Genomic DNA, 12,489 nt, shown 5'->3' with positions numbered 1-12,489 from the left:
GGGAAGTTAGGTGATATGAAGGAAATGTTAAACCCAGTAGTTATCAATAAGAATTCTCAATTTGTACGGCTTTGTGCAAGTTCAATTCATATTTAAAAAATCAGAAATACTGAAAATAGTCATTTCCCCAGATTTGAAATGGGGAAAATGCTAGTGTTCACTATAAAAGATCTAATCACACAGCACTTGGAAAACAGTTACAGAATTGGACAGAGTCAGCATGTGTTGACAAAATTGTGAATTGACATTTTCAAGGATGTAAGTAGTTGACAAGGGGGCGCCAGTGGATGTGGTTTACATAGACTTTCAGAAAGCTTTCAATATGATTCCATATAAAGATTAGTGTGTAAAATTAAAGCACATGGAATCGGGTAGAGTACCAACATGGATAGAGAACTGGTTGGCAGACAGGAAACAAAGAAGGAATACCTGTAAATGGGTCTTTTTCTGAGTGACAGGCAATGTCTACTGGGGTAAAAGATCTCTCCACGCTTCAGGCTCACTGCCTTTATTCCTGATGAAGGGCTTTTGCCCGAAACGTCGATTTCGAAGCTCCTTGGATGCTGCCTGAACTGCTGTGCTCTTCCAGCACCACTAATCCAATGTCTACTGGGGTACTGCAGGGATCAGTGCCTAGACTCCAGCTGTTCACAATATCTATTAATGATTTAGGTGAGGGAATTAGATTAAATATATCCAAGTTTGCAGAGGAAACAAAGCTGGGAGGGAGGGTAAACTCTGAAGAGGATGTAAGATGTGTCAGTGTGATTTGGACAAGTTGAGTGCGTGGGCAAATACATGGTGTTAAAGTACAATGTGGAAAAACAAGAGGAGGTTATCCCCTTTGCTAGCAAAAACAGGAAAAGAGATCATTATCTGAATGGTGATAGATTGGGAAAGGGCAAGGTGCAACAAGATCTCTGCATTCCTCATACACCAGTCACTGAAAGTAACCATGTAGTTGCAGCAAGTGAAGAAATCAAATGCTATGTTGGCATTCATAGTGAAAGGATTCGAGTATAGGAGCAGTGATGTCTTGCTGCAATTATACAAGGCCTTGGTAAGACCACACCTGAAGGACTGTGTGCAGTTTTGGTCTCCTTATCTGAGGAAGGATGTTCTGGCAATGGAGGGAATTCAGTGGGGTTACCAGACTGATTCTGGGATGGCAGGATTGATGTATGAAGAGAAACTGTATCAGTTAGGATTATATTCACTGGAGTTTAGAAGAATGAGGGGTGAGTTTCATAGAAACCTATAAAAATTCTAACAAGATTAGACAGGGTAAATGCAAGAAGTCTGTTCCCAATGCCCAGAGTGTTCAGAACCTGGGGTCACAGTCTAAGGATATGGGGTAGGTCATTCAGGACTGAGATATGGAGAAAGTGTCAGAGAGTGGGGAACCTGTGGAACTCACTATCACAGAAAAGCAGTTCAGGCCAAAATGGTGAGTATTTTCAAGAAAGAGTTAGGTGTAGTTCTTAGGACTAAAGGGGTCAAAGGGTATGGGGAGAAAGTGGGAACAGGGTATGGAGTTGGATGAACAGCCATGATCACATTAAATGGTGGAGCAGGTTCAGGGGGTCGGGTTTTTATTTTCTGTGCTTCTCAGGAGTTATAAACAATCCACATTCAAAATGGGATAGCAATTCATTTCATATATTTCATAACAAGTCGTTACTGTAAATAACAGTGCAAAACATCTATACTTTCCTTGACGTTGTACAATCACTGAACTCTAATTATTAAATATGGCTGAAGCAGTTTTCCAATTGCAGATACATTTCTGATTCTTTTATGGTTCCTTTGGTGCAGTATTATTCAACATTTACCAGGAGTTATAGCGTCACTTCTAAATCAAAGGACAAAGAACTGGACAGAACAGGAACTGGCCCTTCCCCATCAAACCTGCGCTAACACTTAATACTTTTTCTAAACTAAACACATTTTACCTCTAAGCAGTCCATATCCCTCTATTCCCAGCTTACTCATGTATCTGTCGAGATGCCTAGGGGCGGCACGGTGGCTCAGTGGTTAGCACTGCTGCCTCACAGCACCAGGGTCCCAGGTTCAATTCCAGCCTCGGGTGACTGTCTGTGTGGAGTTTGCACATTCTCCTCGTGTCTGTGTGGGTTTCCTCCGGGTGCTCTGGTTTCCTCCCACAGTCCAAAGATGTGCAGGTTAGGTGAATTGGCCATGCTAAATTGCCCAGAGTGTTAGGTGTATTGGTCAGGGGGAAATGTAGAGGAATGGCTCTGGGTGGATTGCTCAATGGAGGGTCGGTGTGGACTTGTTGGGCCGAAGGGCCTGTTTCCACACTGTAGGGAATCTAATCTAATCTAAACATTGCTATTGGATCTGCCCACACCATCTCCTCTGGCAACATATTCCTGGCACTTACCACCCTCTGTACAAGAAACGTCATATTTTTTTCATAAACAACAAGGGTCCCAGCACTGAGCGCTACAGAAACACCACTGATCACAGATCTTCAGCTAGAAAAATATGCTTCCATCTCTACTCTCCATCTTCTATGACTAAGTCTGTTCTGTATCCACCTTACGAGATCACCATGGATTCCATGTGATTTCAACTTCTGCATCAGCCTGCCATGACAGACCATGTCAAAGGCATTGCTAAAATTCATATAAACAGTCCACATCTACCACCCTGCCCTCAATCATTTTTGTCACTTCCTCAAAAATTTCAATCAAGTTTGTGAGGCATGACCTTCCCTATACAAAGCTATGCTGCCAATCACTAATAAGTCTATACTTATCCAAATGTGAATAAACCCTTTCTTAAGTATCTTTTCCAACAGTTTCCCTACCACTGATGTAAGGCTCACAACCTGTAATTTCCCAGATGATCCCTGTTGCCCTTCTTAAACAAAGGAACAATGCTGGCTATTTTCCAGCCCTCTCGGACCTTACCTGTGACTAAAGAGGATACAAAGATTTCATACAAGGCTAATGTGATAATTTGAGACAAACACTCCGAGGTGACGTCGCCAAATCTATGATATTTCTATTATTTTCATTTTATTTCATTTTTATCTATCGAGTGAATCACCTGCAATGGTTTCTCTTTCAGCTCCTGCATGGTTGAGTCTCATAAGAATCTATCCTTGGATCTGTCCTATTTCTCATCTCAATTTGTCCCTCTGGCAACCATCCAAAAACCCGTCGCTGTGTTCAGACCGCTTGGCTGATATCCGCTACTGGATTAGCACCACAGTGCTGCAATGTTGGGAAGGTCCAAGCCAGTATCTTTGGTTCCAACCACAAACATCATTCTCTTGCATTGACTCCATTCTTCTTCCTGCAAACTATTGGAAGGCAAACTGAGCTGTTTGCCACTTGTGGTCCATATTTGAATAAGTGGGGAAATATATTGAATACACTTTTTAAGACTGTCTATTTACATCTCTGTCAGCACCTATCTCCTCCTTACTTCAACCTAAATGCTGATGAAACCCTCACTCATTCTGTGACTTAGAATGCACCTAGACCTTATTCACCCATTATTCCAGCTCCCTCTGGTTAAGCCTAGAGTCATACAGCAAGGAAATAGACCCTTTGGTCCAACCAGTCCATGCCAAACATGTTCCCAAACTAAACCAGTCCCATTTGCCTGCTGTTGGCCCATATCCCTCCAAACCTTTCCTATCCGTGTACTTATCTAAGTGTCTTTTAAATGTTGTAACTGTACCTGCATCCACCATTTCCTCTAACAGTTCATTCCACACACAAACCACTCTATGTAAAAAGATCGCCCCTCATGTCCTTTTTAAAATCTTTCTCCTTTCACCTGAAAATTATGCCCCTAGTTTTGAACTCCCTTACCCAAAGGAAAAGACCCTTGTTCACCTTACCTATGTCCCTCATGATGTTATAAACCTCCATACAGCTCACCCCTTAACCTTCTATGCTCCAGTGAAAAACGTCCCAGCAATTCTAGTCTAATTTTATAACTCAAACCTTCCAGTTCTGGCAACATCCTGGTAAATCTTTTCTGAACCTTCACCAGTTTAATATCCTTCCATTAGCAGGGCAATCAGAACTGGACACAGTACTCTAGAACAAGCAATGAGCAGTTTTTAAAATCCTTACCTCTCCCTATTTCTGTAATCTTCCTTTTAGTCTTATAACTATTTAAGGATTCCATGCCCTTCCAATTCCGGCTTCTTGAGTACCTGTGGTTTAATTACTTCACCATTGACAGCAAAATCCTCAGCTGTCGAGGTTATCAAATGAATCCCCTGAATCTCCCCATCTCTGTTTCATTTTTTGGGACATTTCTTAAAACCTAACTTTTTGGCTCTCCACCCTAAAATCTCATCTGTGTCTCATTATCAAATCTTGTTTATTAACACTCTCATGAAGAACCTTGGGATATTTTGTTAACATTCATGCTATTATCTCAATACAAGTTCTTGTGGAGCTATTATCATCTGGAATTTAACATCTAGAAGGATGGTAGAAGGAGATTCAATAATAATTTTTTGAAAGAGAATTGATTAAATCCCTAAAACTGAAACATTTGTAAGTTAAAGTGTAAAAGATACTAGTGTGAGATTAAGGCCAGAGCTTTCTTGAAGCAGCAGCACAGGTATAAATGGGCCAAGTGGCTTCCTTCCTTCCTTCCTTCCACATCACATAATGATATGATTAAGCTGAGAAACATTTACAGGATCATTGTACAGGAACACTTTCTGTCTCAGAACTGTTGCCATGCTCTGGGATCTCAGCCTGAATTCACAACTTTCAGCTCATAAGTTTTAATGTGCTGTAAGTCACTAGCTGGGAACTTCACAATTCACTAACAACATGTGCTCTAATAGCAGAAGCAGAATATATACTCTTATTAGTCTGTGCACTAAAAACAAGTTCTGGAAGCAATTCCACTTGTACCTTTTCCAAATCACAAACTTCACACATTAAACTACTCAAATTATGTGAAGTTTTGGAAACTTCAATTTATTTATTCAAGGACTTTTAAAAACTGATTGAGAGTCATGGAGATGTACAGCATGGAATCAGACCCATCGATCCAACTCTTCCATGCCGACCAGATTTTCCAACCTAATCTAGTTCCACCTGCCAGCACCCAGCCCACATCCCTCTAAATCCTTCCTATTTATATACCGTCCAGGTGCCTTTCAAATGTTGCAATTGTACCAGCCTCCACCACTTTCTCTGACATCCCATTTCACACACGCACTACCCTCTCCATGAAAACGTTGCCTTTTATAACTTTCCCCTCACCCTAAACCTATGCCCTCTAGTTCTGGACTCCCCCATTCCAGTGAAAAGACCTTGTCTATTTACTCTAGCCATGCCCCTCATGATTTTATAAACCTCTATAAGGTCACCTCTCAGCCTCCGACGCTCCAGGGAAAACAGCCCTAGCCTATTTAACCTCTCCCTATAGCTCAAATCCTCCAACCCTGGCAACATCCTTGTAAATATTTTCTGAACCCTTTCAAGTTTCACAACATCCTTCTGATAGGAAGGAGACCAGAATTGCATGCAATATTCCAACAGTGGCCTAACCAATGTCCTGTATAGCCGCAACATGACCTCCCAACTCCTGTACTCAATACTCTGACCGATAAAGGAAAGCATACCAAACGCCTTCTTCACAATCCTATCTACCTGCGACTCCACTTTCAAGGAGCTATGAATTTGATAATTAATTATTCCAAGATTAACTATTCCTCTTTGGAATGTTTATATTTTTCCACCATTATGAACTTTAAAGAGATATTGTTCAAACATCCTGTGTGAATAGCTTCCTTCTATTGGATGTGATGTTTGTACAAATCAGAGTTTGTCTTGGCTTGCTAATAATGGTTAGCAATATTATTTTAGCCTGTGCAATGATATTCTGCTGTTTAAAACACTGCTTACATCCTGTACACTGTACACCATTGCTTGTAGACTGTAATTGCATCAGTGCATACACAATTTAGAGTGTAACCACATCTATTCACATAAAACATCACTATTATTCTGTATTCACATCACCTCACACATCACTGTTCAGAGACTACTGTGTTTAAACCAACTACCATTGTAATATATGTCACTGCAGCGTCTTTTCACAGATACACCTAAAACAACTGGGAGAAAACTGACATATTCAAAAGCAAAATACCTACAAAATTATTTTTCACGTTGCCAAGAACAAATAATCAGCTTTGGGAAATAACTGCTTAAAGCATACCAGTCTTGGAAATGGTCTGGTCAGTAGCTTTGACAGACTTCAGTAACAGCCTTGGGTTGGAGGTTACTGGTAGGCCAGGGCGACACTGTTTTCTCTGCTGCTGCTGTTTCAGGGCCTGTGGGTTGGAAAAAATTTTCTCTGTAGTCAATTGAGAAAAGCCTATTAATAGGAGCAAGTACACAGAAAAAAAACATTTAAAGCTATCAGCTGATTTTCCCCCATCTGAGACTCCAATATGTCAGATTGTAACAGATTGACCCAAGAGATTCATAAAACCTTCAGAGACTTTAAAAGATCTCTTTGAAGTAATAAACAGAACAAAGAGATAAAGAAGACACAGAGATTGCAAATGGTCGTAAGGTACCTTTTGTATCGTTACTAATGAGATACGTTTGGCACAGCCCATGTCCCATGAGAGAATAAATAAAACAGAGAGCATGTTTATTTGTGTGGTTCATCAATACACTTTTCAGAATAAAGATCTCAAAAACGCTAATAGAACACAGAGTTGAGATTTAGTAATTGCCAAAATGCAGGTGCATAATTTACAAGGGTGTTGGTCAGAATTCTGTAACTGAAATGGTAAATGTGATTTTATGCTATTGTTATTCTTTATAAACACTCCAACAACATATTCTGGTAGCAGTCATTTTGATGTACTCTGAAATCACTCAGTATTGAACTAATCCACTTTTCTGCTCCCCAGACTTTATGTATTTTTGTTGATTTGTGAGATGAAGAAGAGTTTCCTAAGTGCTTTTTGGTTTCTTACCATAACATTGAAATTGTTGTCAGACCATGTAACACACAAGACAAATAGTAGACAGAAGATCTCTTCTGCATTTGAACAAAGTGCTTCCACAACGTGAGTTGACTCATTACAAAGTGAATGGATTTTATGGTGAGAGGTTCATAAATTTAAAGGACACAAGGTTTCATTGAGTCACACAGCATGGAAACAGACTCTTCAGTCCAATTAGTCCATACAAACCATATTCCCAAACTAAAGTAGTCCCACTTGCCTGCATTTGGACCATATCCTTCTACATCTTTCCTAATAAAGGGCTCTTGCCCAAAATATCGACTTTCCTGCCCCTCGGATGCTGGCTGACCTGTTGCGCTTTTCCAGCACCCCACTCTCGACTCTGATCCCCAGCATCTGCAGTCCTCACTTTCTCCATATCCTTCAAAACCTTTCCTTTTCATGTACCTGTCCAAATGTCTTTTAAATTTTGTAACTGTACCTGGATCCATCACTTCCTCTGGAAGTTCATTCCATACACGAACCATTCTAGGTAAAAACGTTGCCCCTCATATCTTTTTAAAATCTTTTTCCTCTCACCTTAAAATTTTGCCTCCTTGTCATGAACTCCCCGACCCTAGGTTTCAGTTTTCCAATGGTGCATTGTGATGGAGTGGTCTGTTGTAGTGTGTCAGGCTGTCTGAGATAAGTTTGAACTTGGAATATATTTAGATACACCAACACTCAATGGTGAATTGTAATCACAACAGAGCCCAAATCTTTTCCCAGCTGACATACAAAAACCACTCTTGCCAGAAGAACCCACTGCCAGTTGGAAGTGGAAACTCTTGTTGTGTATATCTATCCTCTGCTGAAAGATAAAGGCAATGGTGAATGAGAATTTGGTGCCACCTGGTCTGCACTGGGTTCAAGGAGGCGTGCACTAGTCAGTAGCTTTGTGCAGTCATGCCTGGGATCAGGTTTAAATTGTTGAACCCTGTAGCACAAGGAGCGACAGCAGAAGACAGGGCAGTTTGCACGGTGGCTCTGGAGTAGAAACCCAACGCAGTACTGGGGTAGGTAGGAGTGGGTCAGGACTGCAATGCAGAATTTGGGTGGGGGGTGCATTGTAATGGAGGGGATTAAGTACCACCAGGAGTAGAAGAGGAATCCGGAAAATAGAAGGTGAGAAGTGTGTGTACTAAAGGGGAAATTGGAACAGGCAGACAGTCAGAACATGACGGGATAAAAGGAAGGGGTCAACACTGTCAAAACGTGGGTCCACCTCAGGATGATGGCTGGTAGAATCCTTGAAGGGCTTTGTGTTCACATTCCATATATACCCATGGACAGTGATCTCAGGCAAAGTGCTTCCCAATGTACAGAAGAGAGAGTTAACGGAACCTGTGTTTCATTGTGTCTCTCAAAATAAGGAGTATGATACTAGACACTGATGTGGTCATGCAATGAAGAGTTAGCAAGAAGTACGCATTGTGGGTGGCACGGTGGCACAGTGGTTAGCACTGCTGCCTCACAGCGCCAGAGACCCGGGTTCAATTCCCGCCTCAGGCGACTGACTGTGTGGAGTTTGCACATTCTCCCTGTGTCTGCGTGGGTTTCCTCCGGGTGCTCTGGTTTCCTCCCACAGTCCAAAGATGTGCAGGTCAGGTGAATTGGCCATGCTAAATTGCCCATAGTGTTAGATAAGGGGTAAATGTAGGGGTATGGGTGGGTTGCGCTTCGGCGGGTCGGTGTGGACATGTTGGGCCGAAGAGCCTGTTTCCACACTGTAATGTAATATAATGTAATGTAATATGCAGCAGTATCTCTTGCGCAATAAAGGAAATGTTCCTAATTTTCCTTTAACCAGCAATACTTGCCAACCATGAATGAAGTGAAATCAATGTAATGTGAAACATGTACAAGTCCAATTTACATTTGAAAATAACCTAGTCTCCCTTTGTACTTGCAATATGTTAATGGCAATAGTTTGGTCAGAAGGTTTTGGTCATGAGGAGAACCTCCCTGTTTGACCAAGAATCTCTTTTCTAGTCCACCCTCATTTTTAAGCTGACAGAGTTTAACCAATGAAATGCTTCCCCTGCATATCACTTTAAATTTTAATTGTAATTGTGTGGGAAACGGGAGACAGCAAAAGATCTGCTGTTTTGATGGTGATGTTATCAATGTATTTAAGATGGGAAAACACTTCCATTAGAATTGTTCTTAGCTGCCAGTGGAAATATTGGGGCAAGATTGAGAAATTAAAGTTAATTTGCACTTGAAAGGTTTTCAGAATGGTGGACAGATTGAGAACAGATGGCGTTCAAAAGCACGGCATTGCATTAACATATAGACTGCTTTGAAACAGGCACTTCATCTCTAAATCAAAAACAAAACATTTTATATTGAATACACCCTCATGTAATAAATAAACAGCAGTATAGGGGAGAGAATGTCCAGCTGAATTGCAGAATTTGTAAAATAGTGTAAAAACTGGCAGGTATCAAAAGAACAGCTTCTAAAAGTGCATACGTATTTACACTTTTGAATTTATTATTTTTGATTATAGTGTCCTTCAATTTTAATTCACTCAGAATTATGGTTCCATGTTAATGACTGTGATATTCTATCCAAATATCTAGTGGGCGGCACGGTGGCACAGTGGTTAGCACTGCTGCCTCACAGCGCCAGAGACCCGGGTTCAATCCCCGACTCAGGCGACTGACTGTGTGGAGTTTGCACATTCTCCCCGTGTCTGCGTGGGTTTCCTCCGGGTGCTCCGGTTTCCTCCCACAGTCCAAAGATGTGCAGGTTAGGTGAATTGGCCATTGCCCTTAGTGTTAGGTAATAAGGGGTAAATGTAGGGGTATGGGTGGGTTAGGTAATAAGGGGTAAATGTAGGGGTATGGGTGGGTTGCGCTTCGGCGGGTCGGTGTGGACTTGTTGGGCCGAAGGGCCTGTTTCCACACTGAAAGTAATCTAATCTAATCTAATATTATTCATATTGAACCACAACTTGATGAATATTGACATGATGTTCAACTGTGAATTGTATTCACAACAGAGTATAAGCCCTTCTCCTCAGACATACAAACATTACACTTGCCAGACAGTGCAAGGCCAGGTGGAAGTGAAAACTCTTGCTGTGTATATCCATCTCCTGTTGAAAATGCCCATGTTAAATCTAAAGAAAAATAAGACTGAAGTTTACGTTTCAAAACTTCAGAACCTCAAATCGTTTCACACCAAATTATTTTAAAAGTGCACTAACAAACTCCCATGAATTAGCCATGAGATCATCCAAAATTGTTTTAATAAAAGTGATCTTGGTTGAGGAGTAAATATTCAATGGCTCATTTGGACAACCTCTCCTGCATTTCTTTAAAATAGTGACACTGGACTTTTCAACATCAGTCAGCAAGATTACGCGTGGTTCTGATTTAATGTCTCAAGCAAGACACAGGGCTCCCAAAGATATAGCACTTCCTCAGTTCTGTAAACACAGAATCTAGCAGGACCCTCCCTACTTATGTGATTACAGGTGGGACTGTGAAGCCAAGACATTAGATGCTTTAGCTCAGGGACCTGTTGAATCTGTTCATTCCACTGATGATGATCTTTTTTAACTGTTGTAGCTGGTCATCTCCAGACATGGCCCTTGACTCTGCTCTGCTCTGACCAAAATGAATGAGATCAATATAGGGGCCAGCTTCTAACTTAACTCAATAATATCCATTTGTCACCCTACAGCAATAGCTTTGTTCATAGTCAGATCTGGAAGTCAGTTAAGAGCTCCGGAAATAGTCATGTGGGAATCTGGTCTAAATTGTTCTTCTCTATCATATCCTTTGATTTTCAGAAAGAGTTGTTGGAGTTGTCAAGGTGCATGTGTGAGAGGCTTCTGACAGATCATTTCCATCAGTTTGTGTTAGGTATGAACATTGCACAGAAGTATTCTGAAAACTAGAGCAAAAGCTTCTCTTCCAGTATTGGAGTAGTTTGCCTGAACTGTGGTTAGGACTTGGTAAAAACAAGGGCTGCAGATGCTGGAAACCAGAGTCTATATTAGAGTGGCTCTGGAAAAACACAGCAGTTCAGGCGGCATCCGAGGAGCAGGAAAATCGATGTTTCGGGCAAAAGCCCTTCATCAGGAATAGAGGCAGAGTGCCTACAGGGTGGAGAGATAAATGAGAGAAGGGTGGGGTGGGGAGAAAGTAGCATAGAGTACAATAGGTGCAGGTCATGGTTGAAGAGCTTCAGGGCAGAGGAGATGACCTGGGGGCTGCAGTGAGAGAGGGACTCACTGAGATTCTTGTAGAGAGAGGAGGAAATCTTTTTCAAGGCAGGCATCCTTGCAAGAGGATTTGCAGTAGTGTTAAAATCAACTAGGTAAAAACAAGGGCTGCAGATGCTTTCTCCCCACCCCCCACCCTCCTCTCATTTATCTCTCCACTCTGCAGGCACCCTGCCTCTATTCCTGATGAAGGGCTTTTGCCCGAAACGTCGATTTTCTTGCTCTTTTGATGCTGCCTGAACTGCTGTGCTTTTCCAGCACCACTCTGATCTAGAATGTGTTTAGGACTTGAGAACTGAACAGTATTGCTTGTCATTCTGTAATCAGCATCAAATCCCAATGCAGTAAGCTTGAAGGGATCTTAATATTTAAAAGCCCACTTTATGAATGAAAAACACTTTTAAAAGTTTGAAAACTATGTCAATGGTTGCCTTGTCATATTAGTGTTGTCATTTGTGGATGAGATCTCCAGGATAGCTGATTTGGTTCCAGAATTCAGATTCTAATAAAAGGGATAAAAAGTTGAAAGAGCTGAGGTACCTTTGCAAATTAGCTTTGTCTTGTGGTGAAAGCATCTTCTGTATTTTATCAGGTCAGGTCTACTGCTGTTTGACAAGTCAATTGATCTGAAGAAATTGGTTTGGTTCATTTTCGTTTAATATCTTTTACAGTTGAGAGCAGGACCATGTTTCCCTCTATAATCATGAGCTGACGGAGGTTGAACTTGCGCTTCGGTTTAGTCTTCCTGAGGACCACAATGTAATCATGGTTCAGAGAAAACCTGGTAGTTCTTACTGATAGGAGACATATGGTTTTGGAATTTGTCCTGGCTGATGGATAATCCAAATGGTAATCTAAGGAAATCATTCCACTGAAAGATAGTCTAAATGTTGCTAGCTCCTATGATGCTGACGAAAGATGAATGGACCAATATCCTTTATTGGAACGAGTAAAGGAATTAAGGGATACGGTGAAACGGCACCTAAGAACTTTGCATTAGAACATAAGATCTAGGAGCAGGAGTCGGCCATCTGGCCTTTTGAGCCTGCTCTGCCATTCAAAAATATCATGCTGACCTTTTCATGGCCTCAGCTCCACTTACCCACCCGCCCTCTCACCGTATTCCTTAATTCTTTTACTGTTCAAAAAATTATTTTTACTTTAAAAACATTTAGTGAGGAAGCCTCAACTACTTCCTAGGGTGAGGAATTTCACAGATTCA

At 41.3% G+C, this 12,489-nt stretch overlaps 1 protein-coding gene across 10 annotated transcripts in view; it reads right to left on the bottom strand.

Moving 5' to 3' along the window:
- asxl2 (ASXL transcriptional regulator 2) overlaps positions 1-12,489 on the bottom strand; it is a 342,366-nt gene that overhangs the window by 63,124 nt on the left and 266,753 nt on the right. For all 10 annotated transcript variants that reach the window (XM_087976921.1, XM_087976916.1, XM_087976950.1 and 7 more), the window contains one exon: positions 6,229-6,343. In XM_087976921.1, the coding sequence (XP_087833047.1) occupies positions 6,229-6,343 (115 nt within the window). The remainder of the gene's footprint in view (positions 1-6,228; positions 6,344-12,489) is intronic.

Source organism: Chiloscyllium plagiosum, unplaced genomic scaffold, assembly GCF_037043375.1.
Source record: "Chiloscyllium plagiosum isolate Xiang-an unplaced genomic scaffold, Cpla_swu_hap1 HiC_scaffold_3, whole genome shotgun sequence".
Taxonomy (NCBI): Eukaryota; Metazoa; Chordata; class Chondrichthyes; order Orectolobiformes; family Hemiscylliidae; genus Chiloscyllium; species Chiloscyllium plagiosum.
Note: the sequence above shows the minus strand (reverse complement) of the source record. Positions and strands in the feature narration are given on the sequence as shown.